The sequence below is a fragment of the Aspergillus sclerotioniger genome, assembly GCF_003184525.1.
Source record: "Aspergillus sclerotioniger CBS 115572 chromosome Unknown BO94scaffold_60, whole genome shotgun sequence".
NCBI lineage: Eukaryota > Fungi > Ascomycota > Eurotiomycetes > Eurotiales > Aspergillaceae > Aspergillus > Aspergillus sclerotioniger.
Genome location: NW_020291050.1, coordinates 23429 through 47511, shown reverse-complemented (window position 1 = coordinate 47511; position 24083 = coordinate 23429). Strand labels below are relative to the sequence as shown.

Genomic DNA, 24083 nt, shown 5'->3' with positions numbered 1-24083 from the left:
ATGAGCTTGCGCTGGCGCAAGCAGACCCACTGGCCCCCTTCGCCATGTGTGGAAGACGAAATTGTGTCCCTCTCCCGTGAACTACACGGAATGTCCCAGCTTGGAGAAATGCCCGGACTCGAAGGGGTTTGCTCCCGAGGAGCCGTCGATCAATACCCACTGCTTGTGGACGTGCTTTCTTACTCCTCTTACTCAGAGACGACCGTCATCTATGAGGATGTCCACCGTGACAGCGGCTCGGATGACAATGTAGGGCCGCCAACCCCGGTGGATGAGAAACAGGACCCGATGCTCTACATCGTCGGGGATGACCAAGCAGTCCCGTTGTCTGCTCCCTTTACAACTCGAGAGAAATTCCATGCCGCACCCAGCAAGCCAGCTGTGAAGTCGATCCCTACCATCCGAGGCCGTCCCAGAGCAGATACCAGTACCCAGAGAGATAGCCCCAAGAAGGATACAGCCCAAAGTTCCCGGAATGCCTCGAGATCTTCTAGCCTACGCGCCCCTGCCGTCACTCAAAGCAAGTCGACTCCATCCTTACCCAAGCGATCAGGGAGCGTGAAGCATGGCCGCTCCATTGACGCCCTTGCCTCCTCCAAGTCCGGCTACCAGTCCGACTCGGCGACAGTCAATCCCAAGAGCAAGCGTGAAACACCGGATAAACCTGTCATGCCCCCAACGGACAAGAAGGTTTCCACCGGACTTAGCGTGGCAGAAAGACTGGAAGAGAAGATACGTCAGAGGCAGCTTCGCGCATCCAAGGATGGCTCCGATGCCCAGAAGAGCGCTGGTCCGTCTGCTACCCAATCCAGCGCCCCGGCTGGGCGTCCCACGGAGCCACCCGTGGCGCCTACAGATACTGCAGCCCATCGAACCGCTCCAGCAACCCGTCCCAGGTCCTCGTCGACGCCAAAGGAACCCCTCAATGAGCCGCCTACTGACCGCCGCACGGACGCACATGAGCCATCCTCATCCGCCGCAGCTCCGGCACCGCAACTCCCACCACGCCCGCTCTTGGCCAGGTCGGCCGCTCGATCGGTCTCGAGCGACCGGGGACAGTCATCCACCCAGCTGCCAGCTCGACGGGCCGTGTCTTTCCTCGATGACGTGCCACAGAGGTCCTCGTCGCTCCCAAGGACTCCCGGGGATGTTCCTGAACCTCCATTGCTGCCACGACGACGGAGCTCATCCCAGGACGCTGTCCGTCAGACATCGCCCAAGCCGCAGTTCTTCCTCGCCCCTTGCCCCAGGTCGATTCCCGTCGCCGGGTACCAGGACTGGCACACGGTCAAGGGCCTGCCCCATTTGGATATTTGCCCATCTTGTCTGAAGCAGATGCGCAAGTCGGAGTTCCGCGAACTATTCGTCCTGGGCAACCCCCGGCCTCGCGGAGAGAAGGTCCGCTGCTCGATGAGCGAACCCTGGACGCGACTGGCATGGATGCAGACGCTCAAGAAGCAGCTGGACAGCCTCCAACTGCTCCACCAAATCACGCGGCCCGCTCTCAGCAGCAGGCCGTGCCCGGGCCGTATCATCACCGACCAGCACTGGTACCGGATCGTGGACCCGGAGACGAACTTGTACCTCCCGCAGTTCAACGTATGCTCAGCCTGCGTGCGGAATCTGCGGATCTTGATGCCGCAGCATCGGGAGACATTCAAGCGGAGCTCCACCAAGCAGGAACGGGCCTGCGACTTTGTAACGGACAGCCCGCGGTTCGTCCGGTACATCGACTGTCTGGACATGGCGGCGAACCGTGCCGACCAGGAGCATGCCCTGCGGCCGGTTGTGACCGAGTTCCTCTCGTACGCGCGGCGCAAGGTGGTGCTGCGGGACTGTCGGCGGGACCGACCAATCCTTAGCACATGGCACTATATGCCGCAGCTGCCGGAACTCACAGTGTGCGAGGACTGCTACGACGATGTGGTGTGGCCGCTAGTCAAGCGCAAGCACCCCATTGCGCGCAAGTTCTCGACAACGATGCGGCTGCTCCCGGGCGACGGGCCATCCCGGTGCCGGGAAGCGAGCTGCCAGCTGTACTCACCGCGCATGCGGGCCAAGCTCCTGGAAGCGGTGCAGCAGAACGATCTGACGTACCTGAAGCAGGTCGCGCTGCGGCGGCGCGACGCGGAGCAGCGGTACCGGGATCGGGAGGAGGAGCTCCTGGAGGACGCGAGTCGAGGGTACGACGTGGCGGCGGAGCTGCGACGCAACGTGGAGGAGTGGAAGCGCAGCGAGTAGGACTGGCCGGGGGCTACGGTGTATTTGTTCTGTTTGATTTGTATCCTATTATGTACATGGTCAGGAACCCGCCTGTATGCTATTAGTGTTATGTTATCATGTACATCATTCAACCTACCTCCTCCTCCTCCTTCTCCTTCTCCTTCTCCTTCTCCTTCTCCTTCTCCTTCTCCTCCTCCTCCCATTTACTACCTCCTTCCCCCATCCCCAATTCCACCCCCAGTAGCACCACCACCACGAGCAGCCTTCTCCGCCGCCTCCATGGCCTCCCCCACCGAAACAACCCTATACCCCTCTTCCTCAACCCCCTCAACACCCTCTCCAACACCTCGACCGTCCACCCCCTCCTATCATGCAACACCACAATACTCCCTCCCTCACCAAACTCCCCACATGCCAAACATTCAACCCAACCCACTCGATCTGCGCATCATGGGGATACACACTCCCCAAAACAATCCTATACCCCAACTCCCTCACCGTATCTCTCATCCAACCCGTAAACACCCCGAACCCGGCCGAAACCATTTCCCTTTCCGTTCCACATTTGCGGACTTATATATCTCGTTGATTGTATTATCGATAGAGGTAATTTCGGCAGACAGAGTGGCAGGGGAGAGTTTGAAGGAAGGTTCGTCGTGCATGGCGTGGTTGCCGAGTTCCATTCCCGATTGAACCATTGTAGTGAGGAGGGCGTGGGTCTGGGGTGTGATTTGCGAGCCGATGAGGAAGAAAGTCGCTGTGCTGGAGTGGGTGAGGAGGGTTTGTAGGAGGAGGGGCGTGTAGGTTGAGGGGGCGTCGTCGAGGGTTAGGGCTATTAGTTTTTCGTGGTTCGGGGAGGGGTTGGCGGGGAGAGGGAGCGTCCAGAGGGTGTCTGGGTTGAGGGTTTGGAGGTAGTTGATTAGGATGAGGGGTGGGCGGTAGATTAGGTAGCAGGGGGTTAGAATGAGGAGGATGAGGAGGAGGAGGGTGAGGAGGAGGAGCATGGTTAGGCGGCGGCGGCGACGGTGGTGGAGGGTGTGGGTGGTGGTGTTGGTGTTGGTGTGTGTGCGGAGGAGGGCCGTGAGGAGTGTGATGGGTGTCGTGAGGAGACGGAGTGGGAGGAGGAGGAGCGTTGTTGGGTGGAGGCGTGGCATTGCCTGGTTTTCTTTGGTGGTGTGGTTGTCGTAGTTGTCGTTTGGTTATGAAGGTGAGGTGCCCTGGGTTGAGAGGGGTTAGGCCGTATCGTGTGGGGTAGTTGGTTTGTGGATGTGGATGATGTAGAGATCGGTGGAGCTGGCGAGCAGCGATCTTTGCTCAGTCCATTGTGAGCTGTGCTTGGGTGGCACGGTGGGAAGGAGGTTGGTAGTAGTGGTATAGGAGGTTGTTGTTGGAGGTTGAACTTGGCTGCGGAGCGGAGCGGAGGTATGCATCGGCCCTGTTCCTCAGGCGTCAATATCAGCCAAACTATTCTACGGTCTTCCCCAATTTTGAACGGATGTAAGGAGTCTAGAGGTGGCCAAATAGTCATATGGCCGAATCTTCCATCTTACGGCAGCCCACTGTATACTTAAGACATCAAGTATTGCATCTGAATTATATGAACCAACACTCCAAACTCCATACTGCAATTGTATACGGAGTACATCATCACCCCACTAATCCTACGACCTCCCCCGGCCATTTCTTCCCCCACACAATCGCCCGCCCTGGCACTCGTCCTCCCACCGGAGCCAGCACCCGGATCTTGCCTTTCTCGCCGTCCACGTCCGCCACATATAGGAATCCCATGATGCTGGCATCGCGCACTTCCGCCGGACTGGCCGTCGGTCCCGCATGTGTGATGGCTAACAAGGAATTGGCCAGCCCGGTTGGCGCCGGCGGCGTGAGCTTCTTCAACGGCACGCTTGATGTCCCTGCCGGCGACACCGTTTCTTTCGCCGGGCCAGTAATCCCCGGCAGCATCGGAGCAGCCGGGCTCTCTTCCTTCTGCGAAGTCTGGTCCATGTCATTACTGCCACCAGGGAGGAATGCGTCGCCGGCACCAAGTTGTGACGGATCGTATTCATCTTCATCGTCATCCAGGGACGCGATCGTGTAATTGTAGATCGACAAAGCCCCAAAGTCCAATTGCTGAGCATGCGGCGACAGCGTTACGTTCGTCGTCGACGACGCAGACAGCGACAGCGCTGCCGATGCCGTCGAAGGGATCGGGTTGCCGAAGAAGTAGGTCCGGATCTGCGACTCATTCACAGCCTTCATAAACGCCGCATCACGATCAACACATCCCCCGGACTTCGATAGCTTGACCACCGAAATGCGCTCGTCCGACGCCGCCGCCGAAGCACTCGCCGTAGGCTTATTGTCGAAGTTTTTCATCATGATGCTATACAGCCGCTCTGAGCCAATCACCAGAATCGTCGTAACTGTGCCATCGTCAGCAAGCCTTCTACCAAAACACAGCCAAGCCAAACCTACTCGCGAACTCCGTCACAATGTGATTGATCAATTCCACATTCCCAGCCTTGCTCTGACTCAAGATTCCCGGTGTATCAACAATAATTCCCGTCTCCCGGGCATCCTCATCCTCCGCCATCCTCCCCGTCACCGACAGCGCCAGCCTCGACACAATCGCCTTATATATCGACCCATCCGCCTCGAGCGGGTTCTGCATCGGATAGAAATACACCAACGGCAACTTGACCGGCACCGCACTCGGTCCCGACATAGGACTACTCCCCCAGCCCTCCTCCACATCAATCATTGTGCGAAACGCCGTCGCCGTCAACGTACCCGGCACACTAAGCATCCCCTCCGTCGGATCCAGGTTAACCACCAATGGCTGCCGTCCAATCTTCGTCGCATAGGCCGTCAGAATCTTCGTCAAACTTGTCTTCCCCGCATCCTCAGGTCCCAGAACCAATACCCGCGGTCCATCCTTCCCCGTCGCCTTAGCTTCCTGTCGTAGGGACTCCAGCGCAAAATGCACGTTCGCGTATTCAATCATCGGGGTCTCCTCCGCCACGTATTCGCTCTGACAGCCGCCCGCGCCGAGTCCGCGCACAGTCGCTCCATTTGTGCCTCCTGGGGCGAGACCATCCAGAGTGAGGAGAGTCTCTCCGGCGCTAACTTCTAATGTGCATCCGTGCCAGGTGTAGATTGCGGCTTTGGTACCGGAGAAGGTGTAGGTTTGAGAGGGGGCTAGTTCGGTGCCAAAGAGTTCTGCGGTTCCGGCTAGAAGCTAGTTCTCCAGGTGGTAAGGATGTCAGTCGTTCTGGTTTTTGTGATTGGGGGAGGGGGAGGGGAGAGGAGGGGACCGCTCACCTTTACGCGGACGGTCGTGCCAAAGGCAACTTCGAACCGCCACTCGGAGCCCTTGGAGAGACTAATCTGGGATGGCGGGACGGGGGCGAACTCGCGGTCCCCGGAGGGCTGGGTAAGGTCTAGGCCGGGGAGAGACATGGCATCGCCGATTGAGGGGAAGGGCGGGACAGGAGTAGGGAAAGAAGAATTGGAGAATTCAAGGTGTTGCTCATGGAGTTTCTGGTTGAAGCTCCGGGCGAGAGGCGGAGAATGACGATGTTTAGCCTGTTTGCAGGGCGGAACAGCCGCAACTAGTTTGGAGTCAATCCCAAACAAAGAACTACAGCATCACTCTTATCTACGTGGTACGGGAACATCGTACACGGGATTCTGCATGTACCCATCATCTGCAAATCTACCTAACAATAACATAACTCCGAGCAGTCCAATCAAACCATCCGATTGCATCACGACTCCAGGGTACACCCCGGACCAAATGGTGTAGAAACGGAAAAAAAAACCACATTATAGAGGCGTATATCAGGTATCCAGGAGGAAATAAGAAACGGCATAGATAATGAATGAAAAGAACCCAAGGCTTCTCTCGATCGCCAGGACCTCACCGGCCAATCCCCCGTGCGAGGCACATCACTTGCAACCAAATGGCATCATTAGTAAAGGAATATGCTGGTCAATACGATACATCAAGAACCGCCTTGGTTAAGACTTCGACATTGCGATTCGCACGGGTGGATTGGCCAAAGCTTGGACTCGGATGTTTTCAAGGGTAGGGGGCAGATTGTGAACGGACAACAGCTTCGGCTGTCTCTTTATTAGAGATCGTCCAGAACCATGCCATTCAAGATACGGGGAATTTTTGAAGGGCTGTTCATGGCGGAATCGTCCATGAATTGAAAATGGACGGAAGGGGGCCAACGTGGCATATAATCACAGCAATTTGCTCCCAAAGTAGTGATCGGTGTCTAGAAGAAATAAGGAATCGAGGCACTAGAACTCGGTTAGCGATGTCGATGGAGGATGTGGCATACAAGACTTACGCAAGCGCGAAGGCAGCTGTGACCCCAACCAGAGCACGGTTCCGCACTCGTTCCTGTTTGAGCTTTTCTTCCAAAACCTTGGCCCTCTTCACACGAAGGGTCTTAGTCTCTTCATCCTCCTCTTCCTCATCGTCGCTGAGCACTTCCGTCTTGCGCTTCTTGGCCGCCTTTGCCGACGACGGCTCTGCCGTTTCAGTCTGGAGCTTGACGGCCTCCTGAACCATCTCCTTCGCCTTGGCAATCATCTGCTCAGTGTCGGCAGCAGACGGCGCCTCGGGAAGGGTCACGGGCATCTCAACAGACACGGTGGTCTGCGTAGTTCTGACGTCGTCAACAGATTCGGCATTGGTCTCGACATCGACCTGAACCTTCTCCTCTTCCTCTTGCTCTTCCTCTTTCTCTTCCTCCACCTTCTCCTCTTCCTTCTCGGGCTCCTCGAATGGCTGCATACGGGCGGCTATCTTCTTCGTCCTGAATGCGGGTGTCGCTTTCTTCGGGCTAGGAGCCGGCTTCTCGTCGCCATCAACCTCGACGCTCTGGTGAACAGTCTCGATGACCGATTCCGTTTCCGCTGTGGAGGCCGTCAGGTCTAAGGAAGTCTGGAGGCTCGCATTGGCTGCACTGGTTGCCGCAGCGTTAGCCTCCTTCATGGCCCGGGTTTGCCGGGGCTTGCGCGGAGAGCTAAGTTTCTTGCTAGGAGAGGCGGACCGTCCCCTTCTCAGGCGCGTCGAGGACGCAGTGAGTATGGCAGGAGCTTCAATGGGCGGTAGGTCAAATCGAGGAGGTGGGGTGATCTGCTTCTTCGCAGACGATGGGCTTTGGACGATGTCGGTGGGGTCAAGCAGGGCCCTAACCCAGTCGTACATCTGATACTCCTTTGCCAGCTCAAGGGCTAAGGCGCAAGTCAGAACAATAGTCACTGTTGGCAGAAAATTCACTGCGCTTACCGAGGAGAGGCGAAATCCAAACATTTCCGGCGATCTCGTCTTCACTGGTCTCAGTCCGGGTCTTCAGATATTCCCGCTCGGACCGTTCTTCATCGAGCTTGGCCCAGGGAAAGGCAATCTTGAACATTCCAGTAGCACTAACAAATCCATCTTTGCTACGTCTCTGATAAACAGTAAAAGGTCTCGGGTCAACATCGATTCTATCCATCCCTTGGTTTCGGGACGCCAGAGGGACGCGACTTACCATCAAAAAGTACGTCTCGGGATGTTGCTGAGGTGAGTGTGAAGGGAAGATCTCAGATCCCTTGAGATCCCTGGGCAGCGGCGCGCGCAAATGGGCATACTCAAAAGGACCGAGGTTCTCGGGCTTGGTCGCATTCGAAGTGCCAACCTGGGTGGGTTTCACAGCGAGGTTTGTCTTGCCCAGACGACGGCGCGAAAGAAGTTCATCGTCTGCAATCGCAGAGAAGTAGAAGCCATGTTAGCCTGGCGCAAGCCTTGGTCGAGGTAGATACCGGCACGTCACAATCGAGGCTGAGCTCGGGCGCTAGCTGGAATCACAACTTACAAGCAGGAGCCACATCCGTCAGGACGAGGGGATTGTTTTTCTTCGGCAAAGAGCGCACCATGATGGCTGAGAAGCGTCGCCAGAAGCGTCAATTCAAGATTCGAGGGGTATAGGTCAAGAGTGGTGATGGAGAAAAGATGCGTCGCCAAAACGGCGGCCACGTTGCAGGCGCGTCTGTCGGCGCTCTTGAGAGGTCGCGAAGGCAAAACGGGCACCACCTCTGGGCGCGCTGATACAGACACCGCGGTTGAGTCGGGTGGGTGATGGATAGGGACGCTCAGGCAGAGCCGCGACGACTCGGATGATAATGGGAATGGATGTCAAGGCGCCGTTCGATAAGCAGACAAGGCAAGTAGGGGAGGAAAATAGTCAAGGAATGAAAGCAAATTGGGGCGGGCGATTGCTCCCACCGTGACCGGTCGTGACCGTCTGATCCCCCCCACGGTACCGCGCTACTGTGGCACCACTGCCCCCTCGGGCCAATCCCCGGCACGAATTCGGGTGGGGGAGGGCCAAAACAGCAAGTATCTGCGCAGCCGGCCCATCCCCCGGTATCTGATGTGACGTGTTTAGCCCATCAGAGTATCGCTGCCTTGGCGCCTAAACAGCCGGTTGTCCCCGTGACGCCCTCCATCCCAACTCGGTATTTATTATGATTCCCATCTGGCCCCGAATGTGCCTCGGCGCCCATCTACTCGGCTGCGGGCCGGTGAAGTCCCAGAGGGTCTCTGAGAGACTCGAGATATTTAGATAGTCAATGCAGGGCCCCCAACATTGGGCACCTGCAGATCTGTATGTACATGCGCGGGATGCTTCCAGTCGGACGCTTCGGGCACTTGTTGTGGTGCATCGCTCTGTCTGCAAAGAATGAAACGAAACAAAACATACGCAGTAGACTGTTCCCTCTTTCCAGTATGTTTCAGTGTAGGCTATTGCGGCAGCCCATCAAAAATCTATCATACACTATAGACAACACAAGTAGAATGCGATATTATTGAATGACTCGTCGGCTCTATGCCCTGGCACACCTAGTACAACAATCAATCATGCATTCATTCTCCTCGATAATGGGACCCAGATTAATGCTAGAAGATGTCTCTCGTTGACCCAAGCACATCAATAAGTCGCAATTCATTGGACAATCTGGTTGCCAGAAAGTCACTGCGAAGTGCTTGGTAGCCATCTGGTGGAGAGGGCTCCGGTGAACATTTAAGCGGTGATATCCCAAGTACTCGATAGCGTACTCCATGGATACAGGCTAGTAGATACGACCAATGACCCAATGCCGAGTGGGATTCCACGGAGTCTGCCGGAGATTCCCCTCGGGCAGTCGAGTTAAGTAGAACGGCGCAACCGTTGACACTCCATAGGGCGCGGTGGACCTCCTCCGGCCTCATATATCTCGCTACCTAGCGTGTCGCCTCTCGTCTTGTCGCGCAGTCCGGAGGCCAAAGAAAGCCCACCCCAAGCCGGAGCAGAATTGAAGCCTCTCTGCTCCCCGTCTAAATATATACATTGCGTGGCCTGTTCCATGGACGCCCTGAATCCCCTTAATCTTCGGCGGGCAAGGCGATGGTCTGGCCCATTTGGCCCTCCACCGCCTTTCCCCCCACTTGTACTTTAGTCGACTACTTCCACTCCAAAACATCCCAAAACATTTCTCTCCTCAGCAAGTCCCCGGGATTTCTACCTTCTGGTGTGTGCTGTTCCAGGATCCCTCTCTCTTCCTGTCCAGAACTAACCCCTTCACTAGCCCGTATTCCCCCCGTTTGCGAGGCACAACATCAGCATCTCCTCTCCCACCCCCCTGTCTCCAAATCCCCCCCACCACCAACATGCCCGAGCACGAAGAAGACCTCGTTGCCTCCCAGACCGAGGGTTTCAAGGTCGGAGAGAAGAAGACCATTGAAGAGTACACAAACCTCGGTACGTGGTATCTCCGTCGTCCGCCCACCCACTGGTATTCCCGCGGTTGTAGCCTCGTGGCAGCCGGCAAGCAAGCGGCGGCGCCCCGCCCCTTGCTTGCTGCCCGGTCCCGTCAACCATATCTAGATACATTGCAAGCATTCTCGCTGCTGCAGGATTGGACTACCCCGTATCTCTAGAGCGATAAACCTTCCATATCTTCCCTGCTTCTGACTCTCCATCTCCCCACAGACAAGAACGACGAGTCCCTGAACCGCTGGAAGGCCTCCCTGGGTCTCAGCACCGGAGCTCCCATTGGCGACCCCAACGATCCCAGAAAGTGCATCATCAAGTCCCTGGCCCTGGAGGTTGAGGGACGGTCCGATGTCGTGATTGACCTGTCTGCTCCCGGAGCGGTCGACACCCTCAAGGACAAGCCCTTCACGATCAAAGAGGGCGCCACCTTCCACATCAAGGTCGTTTTCCAGGTCAACCATGAGGTTCTGAGCGGTCTCAAGTACCTGCAGGTCGTGAAGCGTAAGGGTATCAGAGTCGGCAAGGACGAGGAGATGCTGGTAAGTCTTGTCTTTCTTATTCACCAACCACGTGGTCAGTCGCTTACTCGCCTATAGGGAAGTTACGCCCCCAACACCACCGACAAGCCCGTCTACGAGAAGAAGTGTAAGCTTTATTTTCCTCTGCCTCACCCCCACATGAATAAGCCAGGTAGATGTTTCTAACACCGTCCAGTCAACGCCGAGGAAGCCCCTTCAGGCATGATTGCTCGTGGCCACTACAACGCCGTGTCCAAGTTCGTCGACGACGATAACCACACCCACCTTCAGTTCGAGTGGTCCTTCGACATCTCCAAGGACTGGTAGATCTAGATAGTCGGACTGGCTCTGCTTTCTGGCTTCCCCACCTCAAACTCGCTCTCTTTCTCATATATGAAACTATGAACTACCACCTATATCATTTCTCATTAGCAGCATATTACTATCACACCTACTTTCTTCGCAGTTATACTAGCGTTGGACCCGCGTTTATTCGTTCTGGAATTCTAATTGTTCGATTCGCACGCCTTTCCCTGCGCTCATTGTCTGCTAGGCTTCTTGAGAGAATGTATTATTTGGCTTGCAGCCATTGCTTTCCTATAGCTACATATACATAGATATATTACGTTCGGCATGGCCAAGGGTCACTTCAGATCATCGAATATCATCTTTATAGCCACTTATATAACCCCGTACTTCCAAAAATGGTCTCTCGCCACCAACCACATTCGCAATAATAAATCAAAACGCCAAAGAAAGGAAGACGAAATTGAAAAGCAAAAAATTCACACAAAACTTTCGGCCCGAAACACAGACACTTGTTACATTTTACACAAGTCACTATGTTTTTAGGGTAATTCAATCTATCTTCATAAATCGCTTCACTTTCCATCCCGGGGACAATGTCTGTGAAGAGCCAGTAAAAATCAGTGAAGTCACTTAGTAAGTACCATACACGAGATCTAGGTAACCTGGAGAAGAGAAAAGTCGACATAGAGTGTAAGATTCTGGGCCTTTGTAGTTTGTATATCTTTGCCAGAAATGCCAAGATTTTGGGAGCGGTACTAGTTCTTTTGATAGGCCTTCTCCGGCTTCCTAGGAGGCCTCGGTACTAGTTCTAGTACTAGTAGGTACTTATAGGAGGCACCTGCCTCGTGTTGTGTAGATATTCAAGGGGCAGATGATAAGGTCGTGTGGTGGCCGGAGCGTCACAATGCCTAATTTCTAACAGAAACACACCCTCTCTTCGTGAATGAGCACTGTATTCTATCTGAAATCAGACCTCGCACCTGGATGCTGTCTATAAATGCGGTGATATTTACCAAACTCCCAAAGGCAAATCCTCAAATGATATGAAGAAGGGGTAACAAGACAAGAAAAGGAAGAAAAAGCAAGAGACAAAAAAACAAGGGTATCACAGAAAGTAGTCAATCACAGGGCTTTGGCCGTCCTTGTTCTGCTGCGCCTGTTGTTCGCCACGATGGATGTCATTCTCCGGCGCGGCGTCGAAGATGTTGAAATACCGCTCGCCCGTGTCGCTCACCTCCAGAACACTAGCCAGATTGCCACACCGGTAGCAGTAGTTCGGCGCACTCCAGACCGTACTGAGCCGGTCATCATAGAGAACCTGGTATCCTTCTTGGCATAGCTGGTGGGCTCGGAGGATATGCGACATGCTATTGACCTCGAGGAATTTGCGAACCACCTGCGCTCCGAAAGTGTAGCCTGCTCCACGGGGCGACAGGGAGAATTCATCCCGCTCGGTATCGGGATCCGACCAAACCAGGTCGGCCATGGGACCCTCGTGCGGGATTTCGCGGAACCGATCAATTATCTTAATTTGATCGATGGAATGAATGGACGGGGAAAGTCCGCCATGCACACAGAAGATCTGGTCATTGATGACCACACTTAGGGTCAGGAAATCGAACATATCGGTAAAGTAATGCCACACATTGGCATTGCCGTACTTTCGCGCGCACTCTGTGTAGAATCCGTATGACTGTGTCACACCGCGCGACTCGTGATTTCCGCGGATGAGATGAACGCGCTGGGGGTATCGTAGTTTCAAGCAAACGAGAAGGGAGATCGTCTCCACGCTGAACAATCCACGATCCACGTAGTCGCCTGTTGAGTTGAGACAGAGCGCCGTCAGCATCAGCCATATAACCGGAGTGTGGGGATCGGCGCCTATTCCCCCCTTCCTCATCATCACCATTATGATATCACGCGAGCTACTAACCCAGAAACAAGTAATTCGTGTTCGGACAAAAGCCGCCGATCTTGAATATCTCGATCATGTCGAAGAATTGGCCGTGGATATCTCCGACCACCGTGACTGGAGCTGCAATGTGAACCACATTGCTTTCCTTCATCAACAGCTCCTTCGCTTTGGCGCATATTGCTTCAATAACCGAGTCTGCCAGCAACTCTTTGCGGTAGAGTCTCTCAATGCACTCGTCGAGGTCGATACTAGCTGTCCCAATCATGAGAGCCCGCAAAGGACAAGAGAGCGGCTTTTGACAGAAGACGGAACTTACCTGGTAACCCAGGCATTTCGGAACAGTATAATGTCTCAATTTGAGACCTAGATTTCTCATATAGTCGCGCAGCGTGGAGGATTTGGTTGCGATCAATGATAACGAACAGGGGTGCAAGGGTTCACCCTGAAGTTGTGCACACGTGCCCCAAAAATAATAGTCAACGACAGGCAGACGGTCCTTGCAAGCGGAGATTAAACAGTAGGTGGGTAATTTCGAGAAGGGGTATGTTTGTCTGAGAGGTTCCTGCAGTAGCTCGCATCATGGCCAACAGACAGTCCACCTAGAGCAGGGTGAGTGCACCTCACTGGAGACCTGTGCGCGAAGAACGAAATCTAGACGCAGGGACAGCAGATCGGAGACAGTGTATCAGAGAGTTCACACTGAGATCAGACCATCGTCAGGAGAGAATCTGGGTTTAATCTGGGCGAGATGGAGCGAACCAGAGAAATTGACCCGACCCCGAACCCATCCAGCCTGCCGAGGGACGCCTGCCCGTTCTGCCGGAGGGCACCGCCTGCTCTTTCATCAATGGATGGAGCCATTGATGGCCATTGATTTGAGTTAGAAATTCAATTGGTGTTACTTGAAATTCCAGGCCCGTTTAGAGTAAAAAAACGAGTCATAGCGGTATGCCCATGTCGGGTTTGCAGATATATAATCTTCGATTTATGCAGCTAGTCTATACACATCTCCTCATCCCTAATCCTGGGTATCACTGCTTCAAGAGTCCCATAGTCTGCTCATGCTCCTCCGAGTCGGTTTCATACTCCTCATCTGTCTCCTCCTCTTCGTCCGTTTCCTCTTCATCCGTCACCTCCTCGTACTCAGAGTCAGTCACCTCTTCCTCTGTCTCTGTCTCTTCCTCGGTTTCTGTCTCGGCCTCTTCTAGCCATTCGTCGAGTGACTTTCCTTTGGATGAGGAGCCACCCGCTCCGACCCGGCCATTCTGTTGCCTGCTTGAAGTTGCAACGCTAGTCTCATGGTCTTTAAGGGCTCGGTCAAGCCGCTTGCCCGCAGTCATGGAAGACTTCTCTGCGAAGTCTGGCTTGATCTCATTCTCCCGGAGGCGAGGATCAGGCTCTTGTCCCGACTCAACCCAGTCTGGGATATTCTGATAGCCTTTCAAGCCAAGCATACCAGCATCAGGGCCAACGACAAGGGTCGAGGAGCCGACCAGCAGATCTTTGCGCGTCTCCGATGGGCTTGGGGCGTGGGGAACGGGCTTCGGTGCAAGCAGGAGCAGGTTAGCCAGTTGTGTAGAAGAGGGAGAGGCAAGCAATGCCTTGTATAGACGGGCTCGGTCGCGAAGATCGTAAGAAGAGTCATATCTAGCAAGAAGTAGGAGGTACCGCCAGAGCAAAGTCATTTGATCTTCCTCTGGTTCCTCACTCGGTTTCTCTTCGTCTCCGGTTTCCTCTTTCTGGTCCTCTTCAGTCTCTGTCCACTCGTTGATAATTCTCTCAGGCTTGGGCTCCGGTGGGGGCGCCTCCTTGGGAGGGTTTCGCAACAGGTGATGCAGATAAACCTTAGCTCCGAGAAGGATAATTTGCTGCTTAACAGCCTCTGATTCATTCGCAAAGTCTTGTACCAGAATGCGGAGGATATCAGCCGCAATATTTCTCTCTGGCTCGACGCCCGCAAATTCTCCGACTAGCCAGACAATCGTTGCTCTAGCATCTGGATTCTTCATTAGACCCAGATGCTTCACAAGCTGAATGACTGTCTTCTCGTGAGAAGGTGGGTCCTGCTGAATGAGATGTCTGACGACAGTCAGTGACTCCGCAACAAGATTATCGTCAAGACTTGTGATTTGGCCCAAAAGGACGCAGAGACAGTGATCAGCAGTTCTGGGATCACTTTGTGCGCAGCGTCCTATGGCACGTACGCTTTCCCGCACTAGGTCTGGATCTGCGCTTTGTGAAAAATGTTCAAGTTCACTCAGGATCACACCTTTCAAGTGCAGTCCGCAGTGGGGGAAGATTAACGTGAGCACTTCCAACTTGAGACGCCAAATATGAGGCGGGTCTACCGCGTGGACTAGAAAGTGTGTCGCATATTTTGTGAACGGCTTAGGGTGCTTTAATGCAACGGCAACAATATTGTAAAGCGCGACATGTTGCGTATCTTGCGGACTCCGAAGCAGCGCAACCAAGGGACCAATGGCGGCATCAAGGTACTCTGGAGTACCGAGGTAAAGGAAACATCGGACAACACTGACGATAACAGCAGAATTGCGATTCTGCAACAAGAGCTTGCAAGTACGCAGGAAGAACTCAAGATCAGGATCTAACACAAGCATTTCATGCGCGTTACCATCGCCGCTGCTCTCTGGTGCCTCATCGTCCTCATAGAAGCCTTCAGACACGGCCTGTTTACCTTTTTGGGTCTTAAGTGGGAAGCACTTGCGAGAGTAGAAAGTTAAAAGGCGCAACGTTGAAAGCTGGCTCCATTCATCCATGTCGACGAGCTTCTTCACGAGGCTCCGGTAATGCTTATGAATGAGATCGATCCTGTCCGGACAAACATCCAGGAAGGCGGCGACCGTAGGTCCGAGAACAAAATACTGGGTATCGCCGAGCAAAATAGTGAGATACCCAATGAGTTGGGGGAGGGTATTTGGGTCGAGGCGATAACACTTGGGAATGGCCAGCGCTGCCGCTTTGCGGACATGAGGGCTCATATCGCCGCAGCCTCTCTTGATTGCAAGCGACACAATCTGACTGATGACTGGCACTCTGATCCCGGACATTGTGCGAAGCGCCATAGCCCGCGCGTGGGGGTTCTGGTCAGTAAGCGACTTCTGGATTGCATTGATGGATAGGAGCGCAAGGTCCGGTTCCACCTCCGCATGGTGGACCAGATAGATATAGACCAACTTCTTCACCTCGAGATTCGCGCTAGCCACGTTTTTGACAACGGCAGAGAAGAAAGGAAGGGACGGTTCGGATCGGTACATCAGCTATGCAGCGCCAAAAGCAAGCGGGGTTAGCCAATGCATCAGTGTCTAGGAAAGTCAGGTCCGTACCGTAATCACCCGGCGCATGCCGTCCAAGACCTCCCGGTCATTGCGACTATCCAGGAGCTTTTTGATGTGGGATGTAGTCAGGTTCCGATTCGATAAGCCGGTACTAGTCCCCCTACTCATGGCTGCAGACTGGGCTGCTTCAAGGGTGAGCTCTCGAGCTGCTCGCACGATCAGCCAATTCATCTACCCAAACACGGAGGACAATTGGCAAGCAACTGCCCGCGACGACGTTACCTGTTTCCAGCATCGAGGATATCCTGGAGATAGTCTCCATCTTGAGCCCTCGGTCCTTTGCACGGACACGGTAGCGAACTGGACCTGATGAGGGGGATTCCCTAGCAGATCAGAGCAGGAGGAAGTTGGGGAGTTCCGCGGCGGCGGGCGGGCAGGTGACATGACGATTGGGTAACGTGCTCGACGCCGGACTGTCCCTCCAACGCCCGCTAATCCCACTTGCTATCGATTTCGTTTGCAATATGCCATGGTCATCCGATTAAGCATTCTAAGTCTATCGGCCTGTGAATAGCACCGACCATGGTTATCTGTCATCTAGCCACCGAATCTCCAACAAAATAATCGCATCATGGCCAGAGTCTCCGTCCGGCGCATATACTTTGGTGACTGGGTCACGGACTTCCTACAACATATCCTCAGTCAAGATGCGCCCTCAACTTTGATACTTGTATGTTCGACGAGGGAGCTATTTCTAGAGCAATTACTCGCCGCTTCTTATATGCAACCAACGGAGGCTGTTAAACGCCACCGAATACTTGCCAAAACCATCGGATTGCTCTCCAAGTCAAGAAGAATCAAGCTGATCTTCTGTCCAACGTTGGAGCATCTTCGAGCTTACTTGTCAGTGATGAAATCACCGGAGAACATCCAGAATGTGTCGGACAAAGAGGGGCAGACAAAGCGGCCTCTAGTGGCCATTCTTAACCCTCTAGCTTTACATATGTCTACCTCGGAATTTTCTGCCCAAGGTCTGTCCAGAACATTCGCTCTTGCGGTGGAGGTATCCTCTCGAGCGCAAATGGATCTTGTCCTTTGCGAATGTCGAGACGCTGCAGATCCCGCGGACAGTGGACGGGGCGAGGTGTTATGGTACACACAGGTGCCCCTCTTGAACGGCTCTGTACGAATTGGCGAGGAAAGCACCTCCTTTCGGAGAGGAGTGCCTGTGAAAAGGGTTGTCGAACGATGGTTCGACTTCAACGAAAATGAGCATCCGGTCACAGACACCATAGACATCTGACTGTTCCTAGGTAAAACAATAGGCATTGACACAGCTAAAGCCAGCCGAGCATATATGTACTACAATATATCGACAATGTAAACCCCCATAATCAACCGGGTATCCTTGAACCAGCCCCCTAAACTCCCGAATTGAGACAGTAACAACCCTCAAAATTATAAGCATTTTTCCATGTCAGTGATGTAAAGTTTGATATGCGACTCCAACTTCAAATACTCATCGTGAGCACTTTGGATCTCGCTCTCAATGTTCTCCTTGAGGTCGGCCATCTATATAGATATCAGCAGTGTGCAGAAGGAGAAGGGCACGAGGAACTTTACCTTCTTCTCAGTTTGTTCAATCCTGATCCTCCTCCTCTCCATGTCACGCTGCTTCTCAGCACGCTCCTCACGGAGCTGTTTCTGAACCTCCCGAAGCTCCTCCATTCGCCCCTGTGCTGTCTCTGCCTTTTCTTGCGCATTCTTCCGCAGGGCTTCAATCCTTTCATGCCACCGTGCCAGCTGCCGCTGGAGCAATTTCTCGGTCTGCTCCACCTCCCTAACATTATTTCCCCGCTCGGAGATTGCTTCTCTGTTCCTGGAGGCCCTTGATTCCTCATCGTCTTCCTTTTGCAGCTCCACAGATATGTCTTCAAGAAGTCGCACACAAGCTTGCACATCGTTGCTAACAACAGTGAACGTATCTGATGACGTTTGCAGAGCTCTCGCTCGTTTCTCCATCGCATCGATCTGGGCCTTCTCACGAAGTAGATTCTCCGAGAGTTCGGTAAGAGAGGACTGAAGAGAGATTGGACTCTCCATGACATACGGACGTAGTTTCTCAACTTCTTGCCGCGTACGAACGACTTTTTCTGTTTTTTCCTCGAGCTGCGCCTGCCGTCTCGCCTTATCCGCCTTGGCTCGCTCCAATGTCTCGGCCACCCGCTCCTGGTTCCGTCTCAACTCAAGCAGCCGCGCTTTCAACTCGTCGTTCCGTCGGACCTTATCTTTAACCTGTGCTTCGTTGGCCTTCAGAGTCCGCCGCATCTCCTCGAGACGCTGCTCCATCTCCTGATTCTCTGCGAATAGAGTATCGATGCGCGATTTCGTCTTCTCCGCCTTGTTGAAATGCTCATCAATGACGGGAGTTTGGGATTCGCGAAATCTGACAAAGTTGATGAGGTACGAAAATATCTTGACGAGTCGATCATGAGTAGGTTTCGTGAGATCGGTAAATGTGAAGTCGTTTACACCGCACTATAGCTCATACATGCATGTTAGACGTGGCTAGTCGCACCAAGCTCTTAAAACAATCGAGCCCAGACATACCTCCATCATCAACCGCCGTAGACTGGTAAAGAACCCCATGAGATTGCGTGTGTCCGTTGGTACTATGTCGGGGTAGTCACCGCAAATATCGTCCGCCGCTGCACGCATCGCCGGCTCTACCGTTTCGCGTGTCATATTCATCAGGAGCTCTGCAAACCATTCGAAGACCATCTGGATCTGTTGCGGGTTTGGCTTGATCAAGTCAGCGGCGGTGAAAGGGATGCCGATATCGTTGATGCATCCTGCGATTTCCTTGTCGGGCTACTGGCATCATTAGAGCTCCATACAGATCTTGTGGGTGGAAGCCCTCATTCCGCCGTGAACTAACCAGGCGCATAAGAGCATCATTCTCATCCTCCTTCTTGCGGCCTCTATTGTGGTGTTGCTGGGAGCCATGGAACTGCTGGCTCATTCGATGGCTGTACGCCATAGTTTCGCGCAATCCGAGTTATAGTACTAGATCTCAGATGCCTCCGATACGATCAATGCAGTGTGGTGGCGAGTTGGGTGCCAGCTTGATGAATGTTATGATGATTGTTTACTGCGCAGGACTCGCATGGCAACCAGAAGCGGACTAGCGCTGTCGGGGAGGGGCACTGAGAGCAAACAGTGCAAACTTACTCCACGCTTCCCTTTTTCGATGACTCTTTGCGGCGGCCGCGGCGGAATTACTGCTGAACGAGAGAAACACAGAGAGAGCTATCGCTGTCATCAAGAAGCTCCCCTGCTAGCATCTTACAGCTGCACAGCCATTTCAGACATCATGGCAGCTCCTACATCAGGCTCGTCGGACGCCAAGCCGTTCGAGTAAGCTACCTCTTCCAAGGACTTCCTGCCTTTGTAATCGCTAATGTTCATCCTTCGCCAGCATTGTCGCAACTTACAATGACTTGCTTCGCTCCGATCCGGATCTGACCATGCCAATTGCGGCTATTGAAGCTTTGGTTCTCCTTCTTACACACTCCCCCTCGTCGACGATATCAGAGACACTCGATCTGCTCGAGAAATCCACCGCACACCTCAAACAGTCGATTCCGAACCCTATCGGTCTTTCTGCCGGAACCGATCTCTTCCAGCGATACCTGATCACTACCTTGCAGAGACCTGGTCAACTAGGACCTGCGGGAGATTTCAACGCAATTAGGGCACACCTTCTGTCAAACGGCCGGTTGTTCATCAGACGTGCGAAGGAGAGTCGAGACAAGATCGCGGCGTTTGGAAGAGGATTCGTGCGGGATGGAAGCACCGTTTTGACGAACGGTGGATCGCGTGTTGTCGCTTCGTTGCTAAAGAAGGCGGCTGACGAGAAGGGCGGCCCGTCGGCAGTCCGGTTCAAGGTCATCTACGTCCTGTCATCTGCAAAGAGGACTGCTGGTAACTCCGGCGAACCGGAGGGCATGGAAACGGTGCGTGCACTCCGGGCGAAGGGCGTTCCTGTATCTACGATCCCAGAGTCCGCTGTTGCATACGCCATGGGGAAGGCCGATATTGTCATCGTGGGTGCCGAGGGTGTGGTCGAGAACGGAGGAATCGTGTCGCGAATGGGAACCTACCAGATCGGTCTTCTCGCTAAGGCTATGGGCAAGCCTTTCTACGTGGTGGCAGAAAGCCACAAGTTCGTCCGTATCTACCCGCTCGGACAGTATGATCTGCCTATTGAGCAACGTGTGATTGATTTCAAGACCGAGGAAGATGTTGCCGACGAGGCAAAGCAACAAAAGGCATCGGATGTTAAGGCCGTCAACTCGGCGGACAGCGCTGATGTGGTTGACTTCACCCCGCCTCATCTCATTTCCGCGCTGATTACGGACAGCGGCGTTTTGACGCCAAGTGCGGTCAGTGAGGAGTTGATTAAGATCTGGTTCTAGTTTTTTTTTCTCCCCCGCCCCGTGCTCCTCCGAGCAGGTTGGAGCGTAGGGCTTGTGATGTCTTTAAAATCGAATGAAGCGGAATGGCGTTATGGTCATGATATATCCGGACGCTCAAGGCGTTTGTCGGCTGGAAATATGTTGTGCGTCGGCGAATCTAAATGGAAAAAATCAATAGAATTATGACAATAAATATGCGAGTCTCCTGAGGACCTCTGTGAGTGGTCTTAGTGGAAGTCAAAGACAGTCTGTACTTAGCACGCACGACTCGCTGTCCTGGGCGGTCCCCACATTGCACTGGCTCCGATATATACATCGTGGTAAGTTGAACAGTGCAGGACCTGGGATTGCCACAACCCAAGCTCTATGTCTACAGAAATAGAGATAGAATTTTTCAGGTTGTCTGGGAGTAGCGACCTTTAGATCTGCTCAAATACCTAGAGCAGCTGTCCTTAATTCTTGTGCAACATACGGCATGATGAAGAGCGGGGGTTATCCGTACACAGTACAGCCCAGACGCATTACCGCCTGCTTATCTAGGACAAATCTATAGGTCGAAATTGGTTAACCTGCAGAATCCTCCCCGCTTTAAATACTGCCTGAGGCCCACATAAGGCCTCCGCTCGGCTCTTCATGCCTTAACAGTACACAGTATCTACCTAAATGCTGTAAGCCTGTAAAGAGGCTTGCGTCATTGGGGAATCAGCCAGGTGATCTTCCTAGAGAGGCAGGCGGTGAAACAATGGACAGGTGACTTTGATGGTGGGACAAGCCAACGCGGAGTGGCTGGAGCGGCTCCCTTAAAGAAGTATGATTTCATTGAACGGATCATATCCATCATCCATGTCCCATGAACTACTAAATACTTGCCCCTGCAACCGCCATTGGCTTTCTTTCCCTCCTTGTTCGTTAGGTGTCACCCGGCTTATTACATGCATGAATTGCCTCGTACAGCTGATGCCGTCGCCCCCATAAGATCTCCGACCTACCTACGCCTCCATGCCTGATTGTCTTGTGCCTGAGCGGAGTTTCGTATTCGTTTCGTTGGTCGGTCTCTGCACGAGCCAGCCTTAACAGACCACGGTCATAGTGTCTATAGGATCCACATCAACCCCCCAGCATATCCCCCCTTCTTGTCCGTGTCAGCCTTCTGCATGCGTCAGCTTCTATCTATCTATAAGACGGTTGGAGTACCCCCTGTCCGGTTCCTTGGATCCATGTGAACCGGCGAATACCCCTATTGTTTTTGTTCCTGTCCACAGCATGTCTTCGGCCGTTCAACAAGCCAATGGCTCCCCTTTACTACGTCCCCGTGCTGTCCCGGGGACGAAGAAGCTAGAGGATTTGACAGCGATTCCTCCCTTGGATAAATTCGATTCGAGGTAAGTCCATCCACACCAAGAGGAGAATTATCGGTGCCAGAACTAACTGCAGTTACTAGCGGCCGCTCGACTCCGGTCCCTGACGATGCGCCTCCCTCCGTACATTCAATCTCCACGGCGAGAAAACAAGCTCGAGCCCGGACTCGGATCTTCTATACAATTGATTATGTTCCTCGGGTATCTCATTTCGACCCGAGAAGCGATTACCGCAATTTCCGCGGCTTCTATACCCTGTTTTGGATTGCCTTGTTTATAATGGTCGTTACGACAATGCTTCGGAATATAAAGGATACGGGCTACCCGTTGAGGATCAGAGTATGGAGCCTTTTGTCGGAAAATGTCTGGTCAATGGGCTTCAGTGACGTGGCAATGGTGGTCAGCAGCGCGGTGGTCTTGCCTCTCCACCGCCTCATAAGGAGAAGCGGTGGATTGATGCGCTGGGGAAGGGGTGGTATGGTTGTGCAGAGCACCCTTGAAGCGGGCTGGGCAATTCTATGGATCAAGTAAGCTGGAAAATCTAGCTGTACCTTCGGCTGAGACCCAGAAGCTAACCAAATCACAGTTGGCCATTCATGCTTCGTTGGACCTGGACGGCCCAGGTCTTCTTCACCCTCCACACATTGACCATCCTAATGAAGATCCACTCCTACGCATTCTACAACGGCCATCTCAGCGAGACAGAGCGTCGACTGGCTTCGCTCGACAAACCGGGAAAAGTGTCAATGGAAGCACCAGTCCCGTACCCAGACGCATCTCCCCGCCGACGCTCGGTAGCCCGGCGTTCGAGCCTCCATGTGCGCTCCGAGTCGATTTCTGAACTGCGCGAGGACTTGGCCACGGAACTCACCTCGCCAATGGGCAACGTCACGTACCCTCAGAATCTCACGATACTCAACTACATCGACTTCATATGCTGCCCCACCCTCTGCTACGAGCTGGAATACCCTCGGAGCAAGGACAGACAATGGATCGAAATTGGCCTGAAGACTCTGGCTATCTTTGGTTGCATCTTCCTATTGACATTGACAAGCGAAGAGTTCATTCTGCCTGTCCTGACGGAAGCCAACATTCAATTGCACATGGTATCCAGTGTGACTGAAAAGGCATTGATCCTTGCAGAAACCATCAGCATGCTCCTGTTCCCTTTCATGATCACCTTCCTGCTTGTCTTCCTCGTGATATTCGAATACGTCCTAGGTGCTTTTGCGGGGCTCACCTGCTTCGCTGATCGGCACTTCTACTCGGACTGGTGGAATTCATGCGATTGGTTAGTGACAGATGCCTGCAAAACCACTCTTGTCAATACAGGCTAACGTGCTATCAGGCTCGAATTTTCGCGCGAATGGAACATCCCCGTCCACCACTTCCTCCGCCGCCACGTATATTTTCCCTCCCTATCGAATTTCTCCAAACCCGTCGCCATGTTCATCACTTTCCTGGTCAGTGCCATCGCGCACGAACTAGTCATGAGCTGCATCACCAAGAAGCTCCGCGGCTACGGATTCCTTGCGATGATGCTCCAGCTGCCTATCGTTGCGGTGCAGAAGTCCAAATATGTCCGAGGAAAGACCACTCTCAATGTATGTCCCAAGCTCTACACCTCCCAAAAGCAAATCCCCAACAGTGTATCCTAACTTGTGTGACTTTACAGAATGTATTCTTCTGGCTATCTATGATATTCGGACTATCATTGGTAAGCCAGCTCCACTATATTCCAGTGGAATTCCTGCTAATTCTAACAGATGTGTGCCCTTTACGTCCTCGTCTGAAAACGACGCGGAATAACCGGAAGATCAGCCCTGGATATTCCTCCGCACCTTTGTGCTCCGGTTTGTATCATACCATGTTGAAGTACATTGTTGTACTTGTCGTCCACCACTACATACTGCCATAATTTATACCCTGGTTGTTTTGGCATTGTATATCCGCGGGTGTCTTTTTGCACCTTATTTCATTGGGTCGTTTTCTTGTTTTGTGGGGATTCTGCATTAGAGGGGTTATCATACTACTACTTGACTACTATTATGTTTGTATACGCACAGGCATGTATAGCGCTCGCTAGACCGGGGGGGGGGGTTAGAATAAACAAAGGGAACATATCTAAAAAGAGGGGGAGTTGCATGCGCCAAGCAGCTACTACTAGATAGA

At 53.3% G+C, this 24083-nt stretch overlaps 11 protein-coding genes across 11 annotated transcripts; 5 read left to right on the top strand and 6 right to left on the bottom strand.

Moving 5' to 3' along the window:
* On the top strand, positions 1 to 2361 carry BO94DRAFT_570428 (uncharacterized protein; the record flags this gene model as incomplete). Its single annotated transcript, XM_025614810.1, has 4 exons — positions 1 to 1614; positions 1645 to 1923; positions 1945 to 2138; positions 2178 to 2361. The coding sequence occupies 4 exons, from the start codon at positions 1 to 3 to the stop codon at positions 2239 to 2241; spliced, it is 2151 nt and encodes a 716-aa protein (XP_025461392.1). The 3' UTR covers positions 2242 to 2361.
* On the bottom strand, positions 2351 to 3600 carry BO94DRAFT_570427 (chitin deacetylase CDA4; the record flags this gene model as incomplete). The annotated part of the gene is made up of 4 exons (XM_025614809.1): positions 2797 to 3600; positions 2623 to 2773; positions 2471 to 2549; positions 2351 to 2433 (listed from the first exon to the last, which is right to left on the bottom strand). The coding sequence occupies exons 1-4, from the start codon at positions 3375 to 3377 to the stop codon at positions 2351 to 2353; spliced, it is 894 nt and encodes a 297-aa protein (XP_025461391.1). The 5' UTR covers positions 3378 to 3600.
* A 164-nt stretch (positions 3601 to 3764) lies between these two features.
* Positions 3765 to 5774, bottom strand: BO94DRAFT_629297 (cleavage polyadenylation factor subunit CLP1). The gene is made up of 3 exons (XM_025617545.1): positions 5545 to 5774; positions 4699 to 5461; positions 3765 to 4646 (listed from the first exon to the last, which is right to left on the bottom strand). Exons 1-3 carry the CDS (start codon positions 5680 to 5682, stop codon positions 3871 to 3873), a joined length of 1677 nt encoding a protein of 558 aa, XP_025461390.1. The 5' UTR covers positions 5683 to 5774; the 3' UTR covers positions 3765 to 3870.
* A 732-nt stretch (positions 5775 to 6506) lies between these two features.
* Positions 6507 to 8157, bottom strand: BO94DRAFT_480244 (KilA-N domain-containing protein; the record flags this gene model as incomplete). The annotated part of the gene is made up of 6 exons (XM_025608785.1): positions 6507 to 6531; positions 6582 to 6961; positions 6992 to 7473; positions 7529 to 7691; positions 7773 to 7981; positions 8097 to 8157. The coding sequence occupies 6 exons, from the start codon at positions 8155 to 8157 to the stop codon at positions 6507 to 6509; spliced, it is 1320 nt and encodes a 439-aa protein (XP_025461389.1).
* Positions 8158 to 9485: 1328 nt separating this feature from the next.
* On the top strand, positions 9486 to 11229 carry BO94DRAFT_540888 (rho GDP-dissociation inhibitor). The gene is made up of 5 exons (XM_025613013.1): positions 9486 to 9792; positions 9850 to 10022; positions 10254 to 10576; positions 10634 to 10682; positions 10752 to 11229. Exons 2-5 carry the CDS (start codon positions 9932 to 9934, stop codon positions 10880 to 10882), a joined length of 594 nt encoding a protein of 197 aa, XP_025461388.1. The 5' UTR covers positions 9486 to 9792; positions 9850 to 9931; the 3' UTR covers positions 10883 to 11229.
* A 596-nt stretch (positions 11230 to 11825) lies between these two features.
* Positions 11826 to 13525, bottom strand: BO94DRAFT_540885 (serine/threonine-protein phosphatase). The gene is made up of 3 exons (XM_025613012.1): positions 13096 to 13525; positions 12798 to 13031; positions 11826 to 12682 (listed from the first exon to the last, which is right to left on the bottom strand). The coding sequence occupies exons 1-3, from the start codon at positions 13109 to 13111 to the stop codon at positions 11970 to 11972; spliced, it is 963 nt and encodes a 320-aa protein (XP_025461387.1). The 5' UTR covers positions 13112 to 13525; the 3' UTR covers positions 11826 to 11969.
* A 210-nt stretch (positions 13526 to 13735) lies between these two features.
* On the bottom strand, positions 13736 to 16465 carry BO94DRAFT_579913 (AP-3 complex subunit beta). Its single transcript, XM_025615293.1, has 2 exons — positions 16124 to 16465; positions 13736 to 16057 (listed from the first exon to the last, which is right to left on the bottom strand). Exons 1-2 carry the CDS (start codon positions 16304 to 16306, stop codon positions 13811 to 13813), a joined length of 2430 nt encoding a protein of 809 aa, XP_025461386.1. The 5' UTR covers positions 16307 to 16465; the 3' UTR covers positions 13736 to 13810.
* Positions 16466 to 16575: 110 nt separating this feature from the next.
* Positions 16576 to 17475, top strand: BO94DRAFT_504897 (uncharacterized protein). The gene has a single exon (XM_025609524.1). It carries the CDS (start codon positions 16707 to 16709, stop codon positions 17376 to 17378), a length of 672 nt encoding a protein of 223 aa, XP_025461385.1. The 5' UTR covers positions 16576 to 16706; the 3' UTR covers positions 17379 to 17475.
* On the bottom strand, positions 17376 to 19210 carry nuf2 (kinetochore-associated Ndc80 complex subunit NUF2). Its single transcript, XM_025613011.1, has 4 exons — positions 19014 to 19210; positions 18686 to 18946; positions 17699 to 18613; positions 17376 to 17647 (listed from the first exon to the last, which is right to left on the bottom strand). Exons 1-4 carry the CDS (start codon positions 19113 to 19115, stop codon positions 17534 to 17536), a joined length of 1392 nt encoding a protein of 463 aa, XP_025461384.1. The 5' UTR covers positions 19116 to 19210; the 3' UTR covers positions 17376 to 17533.
* A 138-nt stretch (positions 19211 to 19348) lies between these two features.
* On the top strand, positions 19349 to 20842 carry BO94DRAFT_529284 (translation initiation factor eIF2B subunit alpha). Its single transcript, XM_025610455.1, has 2 exons — positions 19349 to 19492; positions 19554 to 20842. Exons 1-2 carry the CDS (start codon positions 19449 to 19451, stop codon positions 20551 to 20553), a joined length of 1044 nt encoding a protein of 347 aa, XP_025461383.1. The 5' UTR covers positions 19349 to 19448; the 3' UTR covers positions 20554 to 20842.
* Positions 20843 to 21343: 501 nt separating this feature from the next.
* Positions 21344 to 24083, top strand: BO94DRAFT_355861 (putative sterol o-acyltransferase (APE2)). Its single transcript, XM_025607129.1, has 6 exons — positions 21344 to 21935; positions 21995 to 22438; positions 22498 to 23202; positions 23260 to 23515; positions 23587 to 23628; positions 23678 to 24083. Exons 1-6 carry the CDS (start codon positions 21817 to 21819, stop codon positions 23702 to 23704), a joined length of 1593 nt encoding a protein of 530 aa, XP_025461382.1. The 5' UTR covers positions 21344 to 21816; the 3' UTR covers positions 23705 to 24083.

Excerpts from the sequence above, each read along its gene's own strand:
- BO94DRAFT_540885 (XM_025613012.1), bottom strand. Across the intron at positions 12,683-12,797 it reads CACGAATTACTTGTTTCTGG|GCGACTACGTGGATCGTGGA; the intron begins GTTAGTAGCTCG and ends TCAACTCAACAG.
- BO94DRAFT_529284 (XM_025610455.1), top strand. The coding sequence starts at position 19,449 with ATGGCAGCTCCTACATCAGGCTCGTCGGACGCCAAGCCGTTCGA. Across the intron at positions 19,493-19,553 it reads TCGGACGCCAAGCCGTTCGA|CATTGTCGCAACTTACAATG; the intron begins GTAAGCTACCTC and ends ATCCTTCGCCAG.
- BO94DRAFT_504897 (XM_025609524.1), top strand. The coding sequence starts at position 16,707 with ATGGCCAGAGTCTCCGTCCGGCGCATATACTTTGGTGACTGGGTCACG.
- nuf2 (XM_025613011.1), bottom strand. The coding sequence starts at position 19,115 with ATGGCGTACAGCCATCGAATGAGCCAGCAGTTCCATGGCTCCCAGCAA. Across the intron at positions 18,947-19,013 it reads ATGATGCTCTTATGCGCCTG|CCCGACAAGGAAATCGCAGG; the intron begins GTTAGTTCACGG and ends TGATGCCAGTAG. Across the intron at positions 18,614-18,685 it reads TACGGCGGTTGATGATGGAG|TGCGGTGTAAACGACTTCAC; the intron begins GTATGTCTGGGC and ends TATGAGCTATAG.
- BO94DRAFT_540888 (XM_025613013.1), top strand. The coding sequence starts at position 9,932 with ATGCCCGAGCACGAAGAAGACCTCGTTGCCTCCCAGACCGAGGGTTTC. Across the intron at positions 10,577-10,633 it reads GCAAGGACGAGGAGATGCTG|GGAAGTTACGCCCCCAACAC; the intron begins GTAAGTCTTGTC and ends ACTCGCCTATAG. Across the intron at positions 10,683-10,751 it reads GCCCGTCTACGAGAAGAAGT|TCAACGCCGAGGAAGCCCCT; the intron begins GTAAGCTTTATT and ends AACACCGTCCAG.
- BO94DRAFT_629297 (XM_025617545.1), bottom strand. The coding sequence starts at position 5,682 with ATGTCTCTCCCCGGCCTAGACCTTACCCAGCCCTCCGGGGACCGCGAG. Across the intron at positions 5,462-5,544 it reads GCACGACCGTCCGCGTAAAG|CTTCTAGCCGGAACCGCAGA; the intron begins GTGAGCGGTCCC and ends CTGGAGAACTAG. Across the intron at positions 4,647-4,698 it reads CATTGTGACGGAGTTCGCGA|TTACGACGATTCTGGTGATT; the intron begins GTAGGTTTGGCT and ends ACGATGGCACAG.
- BO94DRAFT_579913 (XM_025615293.1), bottom strand. The coding sequence starts at position 16,306 with ATGAATTGGCTGATCGTGCGAGCAGCTCGAGAGCTCACCCTTGAAGCA. Across the intron at positions 16,058-16,123 it reads GCATGCGCCGGGTGATTACG|CTGATGTACCGATCCGAACC; the intron begins GTACGGACCTGA and ends GGCGCTGCATAG.
- BO94DRAFT_355861 (XM_025607129.1), top strand. The coding sequence starts at position 21,817 with ATGTCTTCGGCCGTTCAACAAGCCAATGGCTCCCCTTTACTACGTCCC. Across the intron at positions 23,203-23,259 it reads TGGTGGAATTCATGCGATTG|GCTCGAATTTTCGCGCGAAT; the intron begins GTTAGTGACAGA and ends ACGTGCTATCAG. Across the intron at positions 23,516-23,586 it reads GAGGAAAGACCACTCTCAAT|AATGTATTCTTCTGGCTATC; the intron begins GTATGTCCCAAG and ends GTGACTTTACAG.